The sequence below is a fragment of the Nannospalax galili genome, unplaced genomic scaffold (genome assembly GCF_000622305.1).
Source record: "Nannospalax galili isolate Female #2095 unplaced genomic scaffold, S.galili_v1.0 scaffold25, whole genome shotgun sequence".
Classification (NCBI taxonomy): Eukaryota; Metazoa; Chordata; class Mammalia; order Rodentia; family Spalacidae; genus Nannospalax; species Nannospalax galili.
In genome coordinates this window covers 4,312,596-4,325,884 of record NW_008355642.1, presented here as the reverse complement: position 1 = coordinate 4,325,884, position 13,289 = coordinate 4,312,596, and the positions used below count along the sequence as shown (strand labels likewise).

Genomic DNA, 13,289 nt, shown 5'->3' with positions numbered 1-13,289 from the left:
AATCATGCAATATTGGATAAATGCCATGAAAGAAATGACAGAGGGGACATTCCTTTGGAGAGAGTGGTAGGCAAAGATCTAAGAGGGAGACCAAGCAACCCGTGATGAGCAGGCTGAGATACCAGGTTGCTGGGTGGTGCTGGGCAGAAAAGTCCATGTACAAAGTATTTGAGGAATAGTTGAGGAAGGAGGGTGCTCAATGAGGCTGGAGTTTGACCAGAGCAGCCAAGTGGCATGTGGAAAGGCTGGAGAGGTCATCGGAGGCTAGATCATGCAGTACTTGTGCACCCTGGGAAGGAGTCTGGACTTTACTCTGAGTAGGATGATAAGCCATTGATAAGCTTAAAGCAAAGGAATGCCATGATCTGATTTGGCATTAAGATGGTCACTGTGGCTGCTCAGTCAGATTGGACATGGTCCAGTATGGACGCAGGGAGCCCCAGTGTGTGAGGCTGTGTGAGGGTGGCTTAGGCCAGGGTGCTGGAGAGAAGGGCTCTGTGTGTATGTGATGATAGTATAGAAGGCCACACTGGGACATGACTAGGTGGAGGGCAAGAATTGGGGCTTTAGCACCTGTGTAGAGAGCCACAACTGTGGAAGTGAGCATCAAAACTGAGATTTGGGTCTTAGAGTATCAATGTCCTTGTAAAACATATAGAGGGAACTGGGAAGGAGACCTTTGAATATCTGAGCCTGACACTCAGAGAAGTACTTGGGATTGAACACAGGGATTTTGGAGCCACTGAGAAGGTAATGGTATGCAAAATCCTGGGAGGAGCTGGGTGCATGTCTATAATCCTAGTACTCAGGAGGTAAATGCAGGAAGATCAGTAGTTCAAGGGCCAACCTTGGCTACATGAAACCCTGTTTTTGTTTGTTTGTTTTTAAAAAGGCCTGGAGAATAAATTGGGTGAGGGCAGTGAAAGAAGGTGCATATAGGGGAGGGGATCTAAATACCATCAAACCGTATTGTATGAAAATTTCAAAAATTCAATTAAAAAGTTAAACTACATTAAAAAAAAAATGGCCTGGAGAAATGGCTCAGTAAGTAGAGGCAATAGATGCCAACCCTGATGACGTGAGTTCAATTCCCAGGACCACGTGGATGGTAGAAAAAGTGAATCAGCTTCCCAAAATTGTCTTCTGACCTACAACCCCCCACACTAAAATAAATAAATACTAAATACAAATGTAATAAAAAATAAAATAAAGATTGCAAAGTTGGGGCTGGAGAGACGGCTCAGCAGTTAAGAGCATTTACTACTCTTGCATAGACCTCACTCAGGCTCAATTCCTAGCACCCACATGGCAGCTAACAACCATCTGTAACTCCAGTTCCAGGACGCCCTCTTTTGACCCATGTGGGCATTGCACAATACAGGTGCACTTACAGACATGCAGGCAATACACTCAGACACATAAAATAAAAATAATAAAGTATTTTTTAAAAAAGCTTGCAGGGGCTGGAGAGATGGCTCAGTGATTAAGAGCACTGGACCTGGGTTTGATTCCCAGCACCCACATGGTGTCTATGAACCGTCCTTAACTCCAGTTCCAGGGGAATCTGAAGCCATCTTCTGACCTCCACAGCATTGCACAACACAGGTGCACTCACATACATGCACGCAATACACTCATACACATAAAATTAAAAAGAAAAAAAAGTTTTGAAAAGCTTGCAAAGTTGGAACCAAAGGCACTCCAAATAGAAGAGAAGCCTGCAAAAGTAACTGGGAAGGGGCTACATAATTATTTATATATTGCTCAGTAGAACACTGAAGTTTCAGGAAGCTGATTGATAGCCCTTTTTTTTCTCCTCCCTAAAATTAAAATCAGTCAAGAAAGACACACACAAGACAGACAGGTGATAAGATTTGGAGAAACAAGAAGCAGGTTGCCACCAAATAGGCTTGCTAATATGAAACATGTCCCCAATTGTATGTACTGCCATCCTGTCCTTGCCATGGGGGACAAGTACAGCCTCTCTGGCTAAGGGCAGAGTCTTCTCACTGCAGTTACTCTAGGCTGGAACGTGCAGGCTCTGAAGCTGAAAAAAAAAAAAAAAACTGTCCAGAAAATGGGAAGCAAGGAAGTCTCTCCTCTTCCTGTCTCATCTGCTTCCTCCTTAAGAAAACACAAAATAGGGGCTGGAGAGATGGCTCAGTGGTTAAGAGCACTGGCTGTTCTTGCAGAGGACCCGAGTTTGAATCCCAGCACCTACATGGTGGCTAACAACCATCTGTAACTCCAGTTCCAGGGAATCCGATGCCCTCTTCTGTCCTCTGCAGACACTGCATGACACAATTGCATTTAACACGTGCAGGCATAATACTCATACACATAAAATAAAAATAAAGAGCTAAATAAATAAATATTTTTTTAAAAAAAGAAAGAAAACACAAAATAAGGAGTGTGGTGGCCATGTCTTGTCTGGTCACCACTGCATCCTTATGCCTTACACAGTGCATGGCCCACAATACGTGCCATATTGTTGAATGCATGCATGAATGGATGTCAATGTCAAGACTAGAGCAATTCTCATTGACTGTTCAAGACTCACTGATGCCCAGCGCTCTATCCCAGATTGCATTTAGCAACATTTCCAGAGTCGAGGCATCAGGATTTCTTTAAACTCTCCCCAGGAGTAAACTCTCTCCAGAAGATTTTCATGGATAGCCAAGGATCAGAACTGTTGCTCTGGTCCCATGACTTATATTTTCTCCTGAGATAGAGCACTGAGACCCAGAGCCAGCTCATCTATGCTGGAACAGAAGGATCAGAGGTTTATTATGATCCTGCTTTGGGCTGCATGAATAGCTGGGACAGATATTTTACTCTTTGGGCCTCAGTGTCCTCATCTGTGGAGTGAGCATAGTAGGAAAGATGGTCTCTATAGTCCTTATAGTGTATCACTGATCTGAGGTAGTACTTGACTTACTGGGCCATCACTTGTGTCTCGGGGTATCCTGTTCAGTAGTAAGGTTAATTTTGCATTTCCAGTGAGCAGTCAAAGTGCTTGACTAGCACATATGAAATGCTGGGTTTAATCACTCAACACCACTTAAACTGGGCATTGTGGTATATGCCTATAATCCCAGCACTCCTGAGGCAGAAGCAGGAGGATCAGAAGTTCAAGGCCATCCTCGGTTATAGTTACAGGTCAACCTGAGCTACTTGAGACGGTGTCTCAAAAAACAAAGTAACAAAAAATAAATATACTTATTTTATTTAAAAATAAACATATTTTATAATTAATATTTTTAAATTAATATATTTACTTTAAAATAAATAAATATAAAAAGGGAAAGAAAGTAGAATGATGTGCCACACAGACTGCATGGGGCTTTAGAGATCATCTTAACAGAGTAACTTGATAAGAACTAGATATGATGAATAGAATGTAGGGACCAGAAGGCAAATTGAGGGTCTGAGAGCAAAGAGGTAATGTGCACAAATCTCACAACTAGGGGCCTCTTCCTGTCCTTGGACTTACTAGGCAGCTGGCTTTGAAGAAGGATCCTGTAGAACCAGTTTGTTTTGCAGCTTGGAACACGGAGACCTAGAGATGCCAATGATTTGCCCATGGCCATATAGTCATATAGTTGGGCCTGCAGCTCAGGATCCCTGACTGCCTCCTCCTCTAATACCTCAGATGCCTCGATCTTCTGCAAAGTGACCCTTAGGGATGAGTTTAATTTTATAGGCTGGCATTGCTCGTGGTGAGGCTTCTGAGGAGAAAACATCAAAAACAATAGATCAAAGGTCAAAATGAGAGTTGATCATCAAACCTCACTGTCTTTTCAGGGCTACCCCAGCGCTTGCTTCAGCCTGCCTGTCTTCCTCCTTGGCTCTCTGCCTTCTGTTCGTCCTCTTCTGCAGCCACTTCTCCTGGAGCCTTATGACTACTCACTTGCGTCACCACTTCTGTTCCAGTGACATGCAGACACCAGCACATCTTGTGCTCCAGTCCTGGACTTCATAAATCTCTGTCCAGAGTTGGTTAGAGGATCTTTCCATATGTGAATATACTTAGTTCAGCAGGAAATCTGCATCAGAATACTCCTTCCTTCCTTCCTTCCTTCCTTCCTTCCTTCCTTCCTTCCTTCCTTCCTTCCTTCCTTCCTTCGGAAAAACTCTAACCCACTAGACACAATGCTTGCATGGGGAGTGTAGTATTTCCTGGAGACACAGGGCCAACATGGGACAATGATAGCATAGAGATAGGTTGGTGATGTTTGTATAACAGCGTGAATATTTTTTTCTTTTAAACATATTTAAAATTCATTTACTTTTATTTTATGTGTATAAATGTTTTGTCTGCATGTATGTGAGTGTACCATGTACATGCAATGCCCGAGGAGGCCATAAGAGGTCGTTGGATCCCCTGAAACTGGAGTTATGGGCAGTTGTCAGCCATAACTAGCAACTGGGAAGTGAACCGAGTGCTCTGCTAGAGCAGCTAGTGCTCTTAACTGCTGAGACATCTCTCCAGCTCACAATGTAAATGTTCTTAATTCCAGTGGCCTATATCCTCCAAATTCATTAAAATGAAATCAAGCCTAGAGGCCCAAACCTGTAGTCCCAGCTGCTCAGAAGGCTAAGGCAGGAGCATTAGTTGGTCTTAGGAATTTGAGAACAACTTGGATAATATAGTGAGACACCCCTCTGAAAATATGTTTATTGTTTAAAGCTGGGCACACTGGTGCACACCTGTGGTCTAGCGCTCAGGAAGTGGGGGCAGGAACAACTCAATTTCTTGGCCATCTTGGGTTACATACTTAGTCTCTGCCCTCCCCCCAAATTGGTTAAACTAGTAAATAATTTTATGTATATAAAACACCACTAAACCAAACAATTTCTGTCTCACCTATGACCTAGACTATTTTGTTATCTCCTTCCTACGTGACTTATTTCGCTACTAGGTCATGCAGGTGAGATGGTTTAGAGAGTAAAGGCACTTGCCAGCCAAGCCTGATGATCTGAGATCAATCCCTGGGGCCTAGATGGTGGAAGGAGAGAACTGAGTTCCACACATTGTCCTATGACCTCCACATACATGCATAGTGTGACCCCCACCACAAATAATAAAGTGTAATTATTTTAAAAAAAAACCTTTCCCATAGTGCAGCATCAGCAGCAATGTGGATATATTGCAGGTTCTTGAACCCTACCCCTCTGTAGCCTGCTGTGGGGCTGGTATCTACATCTTTAATTTCCAGGGAAACCTTATGGGGTGGATTACAAACCACACTTGGGAGAAATAACTTCTTTGTAGTATCTTTTGCTTTGTTCTTTCCTTTCTGTGACCCCTATCCCCACCCTGCCCCAACTGGTCCCCATCACCTCACACCTGGATTATAGCACCAGCTGGCAGCCACTGGCCTTTCCCTGTTCCAGCCATTCCAGCTGCAAGAACCCATGGTCTACAAATAACTTCTACCTCTTATCATTTCCCTGCTCAGAACCTACCATGGCTCCTTGAGACGTCTTAGATGCTATCTAAAGGCATTTGGCTGGAAGCCAGCCAAGCTACCCATCCTGCCCTTTCCACCTTCTCCATCTTCTCCCATCCCTCCCAGGCTCACTGTTCATTTCTATGTTAGTTCCTTTGCTAGTTTGGACTGGTCTCCTTTCCACCTCTCTACTTTGTATCTACCATCCATTGAAACTGGAAACGGGAGAAAATAAGAAAATTATTGAAATTAGATATCCCATTTCTCAAAGCATCCACCTCCCCACCCCCACATCCAGTCTCTGGCTTGAACTAGCTGGGAAAGCCTTGATTTGGGGAAAGCTGCCTAATTAACCTCTGTGCCTTAGTGTTTTCATTTTCTTATCTGTAAAATGAGGACTTATATTGTTGGGGGTTGCAGTGCTGGAGATTAAACCTGGGGTCTTTCTTATGTGTACTGGGGGAATGGGGTACTCTACCACTAAGCTACACCCTCTCCAAATGAAGCTCTTCATTGCTTTTTTTTTTTTGAGATAAGAGTCTCACTATGTACCCCTCGCTGGATTAGAACTTGCTATGTAGACTAGGCTGGCCTCGAACTCATAGAGATCTGCCTGCCTCTGCCTACCTAGTACTGGAACTAAAGGGCTGTGCCACCATACCAGATCTTAACAGGACATACCTCATTGGTTTGTGGAGACAATTAAGAGTCAGTAGATATAAAATGGATTAGAATTGTGTGTGGCATAAACTAAGTGCCATGTAAGTTATAGCTATGATTATTATTTGTTACGATCTTTTCTTTCCAACAGGCTCCTCTCTAGAAGCCATTTTTGCTGAACCAGCTAACTGCGGGAGTTGCAACCTTGGTCTAGCGGAGTGGGTATTGTAATTATTCAGTATGGGGGTCTGGGTGGGCTTCTCTCCATGACACAACTGGCTTGTCTCCAAAGCTGCAATTGATCCATCCATTCCTAACCAACTAGGAAAGATTTGAAGCCAGGGTTTTCCAGAATAAGTAGACTGATGTTAGCACAAGTTCAAAATACCGTAAGGGATAGTGGGCTTCTCTTCCTGTGCTCTTTCTAGAGCTTTCTCCCTACACTCCAGGTGCAAGTGGCCCTGCTTCCTCCTATACTCAGTCCTTACTGCCTCTTCAGGTGTGCTCTCTCCCAAGCACAACCTCCCCTGAGGTTGTCCGCAGGCTGTGTGCCTTGCCCCTTGTACTGAGGCAGTCCTTTTCTGTAAATCATCTACTCCCTCATTTCTCTTCCTGTATCTTTTCTTTGAATAGTATATGTGAATGATTAAATCTAGCTAATTAGTATATGCATTACTGTTTTTCAAACCTATGCCTATGCTTTTGTGGCAAATACTACCAATGTTTTAAAGCCACACTGAGTTCAGTAATTTTGTTCTCCCCTTTCTCCCTCTCTGCTTCTTTCTCCCTCTTTCAGTAAAGACTCAAAGTTCAAGAACCATGGAGCTGAGGGAGGTGTGAGAGTATTTTGACATTTTTTAAAAGGGGAACCACTGTCTCATGGGACCCGTGGGAACTCTGAGACTAGCACAGAGCTTCTGTCTCTCCGTTTTCTTGTCTGTCCAATGAGGTAAACCTTAATTTCCTTTTTAATAAGAATGTTTTGCCTTCAGGAGAGGTTACAGAGCAGTGCTCTTCTGATCCTTGTGGCCACACCAGGAGGGCTGCCTAGAGGATGGACGAGACAGTAGATCAGAGGTCACCTGGTAAGGTGGCATGCCCTAGTCAGAAGGCTATTACTGTTGTAGCCCATTGTTTTTCCCTTGTTCTGGGTCTAACAGGACCAGCTGAGCCTAGAACCTCAAATGCCATGGAAGTCCAGGGGAGTACGTTTTTCTTCCTTTCTCGACCCTAGCTGGTTTTCTGTGGAAAATAGCAACAAAGCACTGCTCCTGTATGTGAATAACAAACCTCTGAAGTTCCTCTTATCTGTTCTAGTAACCACTGTGGTCTCAGAAGTTGCAATGTTTGTCTCTGTTTAGTCGGGGTTGCCTAGGGAACAAAGTTGTTCTCTACCACCAACTGACTGTAGGATAAGTTTTTTCCCTTCTTGTAGAGAAAGGATTTGATGACCAGAGTTTGCTGAGCTACTTTTGTTATTCTCTCTTCTTTTTTTCTCTCCTCTCCAACCCCCACTCCCCTTGTTTTCTGACACAGGGTCTTATGTAGCCCAGGCTGCCTTGAAATTCTGACCATTCTGTCTACACCTTCCAAGTGCTGAAATCAGACATGCACCACTACACTCACTCTCCTCCCTTCCTTTCTTTTGCTCTTCCATCCTATGGTACTGGGGATCAAACTTTCTTTTATTCATCTGCTACTATTCAGCTGGAAACTGGGGGGTGAGAAATCTATAGATGTGACTAGTCCAAAAATTCCTAAGCCTGTTTTGAAAGGGGAAAGGTTTGGGAGTGGGGATTGGGAGAGGAGAGCCGGGTCAAATTGGGGGGACTCACAAAGCATTAGATCCAAGTTTGTATCTGCACCCTCAACTGTGTTTTCTGTGTGTCATGAGCCGATTGGCAGGGATGGACAATGAACTTGGCATCATGACTAGCAAGGTTGGGATCAGGTAGGGAAACTGGAGCTTAGAAAGTCAGCAAGCAGGGGTGAATGACGTTAGAAGAGTTTTGATGATTGGAAAAAACAGGCCAACGTGTAACTCTGACGAGAAAGAAGCATGTCATGTCGATCTAATTTGGGCAGTGATTGGAGCAAGGGAGTGGGCCAAGACATCTTGGTCACCTTGAGGTTTGTGGCATAGGAAAAGTAAAATTCTGTTCAATTTCATGTGTCTTAAACATAGCTGTCTATTTTACAGGAAACCCAGATTGAATGAAATCACTGAAACAGGGTGACTGTCTCTGTTGGGAACACAGTAGGCTCAGAACTGGGCCAAGATGGGTCCAGTTGAGGATGTGGGAGAAGAGACACCAAATGCTCACCAATAGCTGGTCAAAAGGCAGAGAAATGGAGCCAGGGAGGGGTGATGGTGATAAGGACCCCAAGGTGAGGCAGAGGGAAGCTGGGGTAGACTTTGCCCACATGGCTGGTGGGTACTGAGAGCACTCTCAGCAGAAGTGGAGAAGCAGGGATTGGAGGCATCTTTCTTTGAGTGAGCTGAGGGGAAAATACTAAAAGAAATTAGTTCCACCACTTCACAGAATGTCCTCCTTTTCCTCACCAAAGTCCTCTTAGCTTCTTTGTCAAGGTCAGGGATAGATGGTTATTAGAATGTATTATACGGTGATGGCTGCAGGAGCAGAGGAGGCCCACCTGTGCTTATTTGGCTCCTCTCATCCCTTCACAAGCGCACCTTGCCCTTTTCAGCGTTTGTTGGCGGGGGGGATATCTTGCCAGATCACTCCTAAAGTTGAATTGGGTATTGGTAGTCGTTCATTCTGCAGCCTCCAGATGAAAGTCAGAGGACAGAGTGGGAAGGCTGTGAGGTTGAACCCAACTTCCATAAGAGCTGTGTGATTTTGAAAAGTTACTTAAATTTCCAGAGTCCCAGGCTCCTTCATCTGGAAGTAAGGGTAAGAGCACAAACATGTTCTTCATGTATGGAATACATGGATGACACCATCACAGATGCAGCATAGGCCTGGCCCTTAGCAGGTGCTCAACAGGTGGGTCAGCAAAATAGCCTGCCTCTAGCGGGTGAGGAGCCTCTTCCACCCAGTCCATTTATATTCAGCCAGACACCAACTTTATTTTTAGAAAAAAGAGCAAAGTTTATTGAAATTTCAAACTACATTTGAAAAACCAAAATCCATATCCTGGAGGCATACAGCAGGATAAGGTATCAGAAAGTGAAAGTGTTCACTGTCACAGAGCCTCCTTAACACAAGCTTCCTGGGGACATACTCCCAGGCCCATAAGGGATCAAAACCATTCATTCCCCTCATCCATTTCTTGTCCACAGCAGGATGCCATCCTTTGATCCACCCTACAGTTTCCAACAACAATTAAAAAAACAGAAACAAAAACAAAACAAAAACAGAACAACAACAACAACAAAAAACAAGTTCTCACATGAAAATGTGAAGTCCAAACTGGTCTTCTCTCAACCCCATTCTATGTAGTCAGCACCAGTGAATGGTGGGTTTGGCATTCAAAAGAAGACTTCACATGTCTTCAGTGGACAGATGGGGAAGGGTTGCAGCAAGGCATCTGTGGCCGCATTGTGAGGCTGGTCCCCCTCTCCCTCCCTTAAACCTTGAGTCTTACTTATCCTAAAGAACAAGCTGTATCAATTCGGTAAATGAGAACACTCAAAAAATTAGCCTTATGAGATAGGGGACCAGTCAGTACTCCCAAAGCTGGTTAGGCCCTTCAGCATGTAGGTGTATGTGTGTGTAATACATCGCTACACTAAGATACAGATCTAGCCCTATGGGTATATATATATATGCATTTATGGCTATATAGAAAAACTATGCCAAAACTAACCAAACAGAACTTTGTAAGCGGTCATCCCAAGCTGTAATCCCACACTGGGCTGTGCACAAAGCCATGCATTATACCATATTAACCAACAGAAGGCTGACTTGGCTCAATCTCTCTCATCTCTGCCCCTGCCTGGGCCAGACAGGGAAGAAGAGAGAGGTTGCCTCTGCTTAAAACGTAAGTGGCTTCTTCATAGGAACAGTCATCAGGTGCAGCTGTGGAAGATGTCCATGGAAATGAAAAACAGACCCCTTAAACTTTCTGGAGCATACTGGCATTACATCTCTTTCTGCTTTCTCCTTTGCCAGCTGTAGCTAAGTTGCCCAGGTCCTGGAAGCCCCCGGGGTGCAGTGGCATGAGAGGCTCACTGGCTTGGGGTTACTAGGCCCCATGCAACTCAGTCTCCAGAGACCTGCTCTTTGTCAGGGGTCTGTCACTGGAGTGGACCCAGGTGGCCATGTCCTTGGGACATCTCTTGGCACCAGCTATGCTAGGTGTAAAGTTCTCCACATGAGATGACGCTTGGGGAGCCAAAAACAAACTGGAAAGAACTAGGTAGAACAAGTTGTGGCTCTGCCCACCCTCAGGACAGAGCCACTTACACCGCAGAACCACCAGGGGCTTCTGGGGCTTGTGGGGATTCAGGCACTGGCTCTTCAGGACTCAGCCGGGACTGGAACTTCTCCAGCTGCTCTGGGCTTGCCAGGTTCTTCAGGAGGGTGTTCTCACGCTCCAGCTGGGAGTTCTTCTCCACCAGCTCTCGGATCTGCTCCTTCAGGATCTCCACCTCCTCTCTCACAGCGTACATCAGATGGTTCTTCACAAGATCCTGTGATGGAACAAAGCCATTCCTTAGCCATTATGTCCCCTCTGCAGCACCGTCATGCTGTCATCAGTCTGCCACACTGGCCTTTATCACGCAGCCTTCTCTCAGCACACTGTCCCTTTGTGCCCTCTTCTCCGAAGCACTTAGATCCTTGCTTGGGAGAGCCACAGGATTTGGGCCATGCTAGGGAACCCAGCTTTGATCCTAAGACGTGCCCTCCTCCAAATGCCTAATGACTTTTAAGTCTGACTAGGGCAAGATCTCTGCTAGTTGGCCTTGCTGCGGGCACAAATCTGGGGGAGCCTACAATGTACCCCCTATTATTGGTCTGTTTTACAAATCTTCACCAAGAATATAAAATTGTCATCTCCTAAAACTGCCAACTATACTGGCATCCCCTCCCCTTCACATGATCCAATACAGAGTCTCAGTTGTCTTGCAGCCTCAGTTAGACAGGACACAGGAAGGAATCTTGCTTTAGGGGAAGGGGTAGAGCTTGCTGTACCTTCTGAATTGAATGGAGGACCAGGAAACTGTGGCATTATGCACTAGAGCAGGGCTGAGGGGCTTCTAACTTGCAAGAAGCCCCAGCCTCTGCAGCATTCTGGCTACTTGGTGGAGTGTCACATCTGCCTGGAAGGAGCAGGCCAGCAAAGGGTGGGGTGCTTCGCTTTCTGTTTCCTCCCTAGTTCTGACCCCAGCCCAGGCTCTGCAGAGGCACTGCAGAGTAACTGTATCCAATGAGCTCTAGCCCTTGCCAACTGCGGGAGGCAGACAAATGCAAGAGTCGCAGCTCCCTGCCCTGCAACCACTGAGGAGGAGCCAGAAGCTACCATAAAGCCCTGGGATGGAGGAGGGGTTAAAAGGCAGTCTAGCAAAGGAAGATTGGAAATGCCCTAGGAGATGTCCTGCTAACAATACTCTACCTAAGGTCTCCAAGGGGGATGGGTATCAGGAAATTGTTTCAAGATTCTGGCTAAAGGCTTTTACACAGACACACACAGACACACAGACACACAAGAGTTATGCCCAGGGTTACATAAGCAGCAGTTAAGTCTGGGGATGGAAATGATGCAGTGATGCTACTCACCATGGCCTGCTCAATCTTGTTGTCTAAGGCCACCACACTGGCTCCGGAGGCACTGCCAGGACAAAAAGCAAAGACACCGGTTGTTACTCGGTTCTACTCTAAGTATCAGGCAGTCGGGGCTGAAGCCCTCCACCTGCCAGGGCTCTTCCTCTCTCCCACCTCCGTGGTCCAGAGTTCAAGGCAGTTTGTCCTCAGATCCCCCTCCAGTCCCTGCAGGAAACTGCACTTTCCCACCCCGGCGGGCGCCGCCCTGAGTCCCCACCAACTGGAGCTGCGCGCGGGTCCAGGGGCGCAGTGGCCTGCTCTGGAGCGATTTGCAAACAATGGGGCGCGTGGCTGAAGAAGGCCCTGACTGCCGGCCCAGAAGGTCCGAAGCAAACCTACCCAGCTCGGAACCTAGCTAAGAATCCCTTCTCGACTCAGAAGCTTCCGGCCTTCTCCCAGGCGGCGCACAACCTGGCCCAAGCCCAGCCTAGCCCGCCGCCCGAGTCTCCGGCTGCCTCGGCTGCAGCAGCTGCTTCTCACCACGCAACAACCGCAGGGACGCTCCGCCGGCGGATCCCAGCGAGGTGACCCCCCCCTTCCTGCGTCCCCAACCCCCGCCTCTTCCCAGGATGCTACACCACGGGGAAAAGGGACCCGAGGCGCTAGGCTCGCGTGGAGATCCGCCTTGGAGCCCAGCCCCTGCCGGCTCCCAGGTTCAGCAGGAAGGCTGGGGCAGTGGTTACCTGTTATCCAGCTTAACGGAAACCACATCTCCTCCAAGCAGGGAAGAGAAGAAGGAGATAGAGAAATTGTGCAGCTGATAGACCGCCACCTCCATGGGGGTCTGATACATTTCGGTGTTCATAGCTCTGGTAGCCAAGGAGCTGTGGCTGGGTTGGGCGGCTGCGGGCTGCTAGCGCGCGGCAATGGGTCGGGCTCTGCACCGCAGTGGGGCCCTGGAGCTAGGACAGGGACGAAGGCTGCAGAGAAGAATCAAAGCCAGCCAGGCGCTTCCAGCTGGAGTTGAAGGGAAGTGACTCGAGGGGTGTCACCTAGCGTGTCACAAACTCCACAGCCGCCAGTCCAACCCAGACTCCGAGATAATTTCGGCTCCTGCTTCTTTATATAGGAGGAGCTGGCTGCGTCACATGGCGTCAGGAGCCATGCAAATGAGTCGTGTACTGGGCTTTGTGGCCCAGTTAAACCACATCCCCTCCCTGAACCTTAGGCTAGGACTGTAAACAGTTCAGCACTTTTCTGTGCCAACTGGCGTCTCCAAAGAGGACTCTGGAGACTGGTAAAAACCAAACCGGGGCTGATTTCTAGAAAAAAAAAGAAAGAAAAAAATGCCGTAACAACAGGAGGTAGAAGCGTTCAGTAGAGGGCGGTGCTGCGTTAAAAGCTCTTTAGGTGCCAGTACACATGCTCCGTGGGTTTTGCAATGCTC

At 46.8% G+C, this 13,289-nt stretch overlaps 1 protein-coding gene across 3 annotated transcripts in view; it reads right to left on the bottom strand.

Moving 5' to 3' along the window:
* Positions 1–9,201: 9,201 nt before the first annotated feature.
* Tsc22d3 (TSC22 domain family member 3) overlaps positions 9,202–13,289 on the bottom strand; it is a 63,998-nt gene continuing 59,910 nt past the window's right edge. The window contains exons 1-3 of one of the 3 annotated variants that reach the window (XM_008852972.3): positions 12,586–13,159; positions 11,858–11,909; positions 9,202–10,770 (exon numbers count right to left, since the gene is read on the bottom strand). In XM_008852972.3, coding sequence (XP_008851194.1) covers positions 10,540–10,770; positions 11,858–11,909; positions 12,586–12,707 — 405 coding nt within the window. In that variant the 5' untranslated portion in view covers positions 12,708–13,159 and the 3' untranslated portion in view covers positions 9,202–10,539. Of the gene's footprint in view, positions 10,771–11,857; positions 11,910–12,241; positions 12,411–12,585; positions 13,160–13,289 lie in introns of those variants that run through there. The other 2 variants (XM_008852974.2, XM_008852975.3) reach the window with 2 other exon arrangements.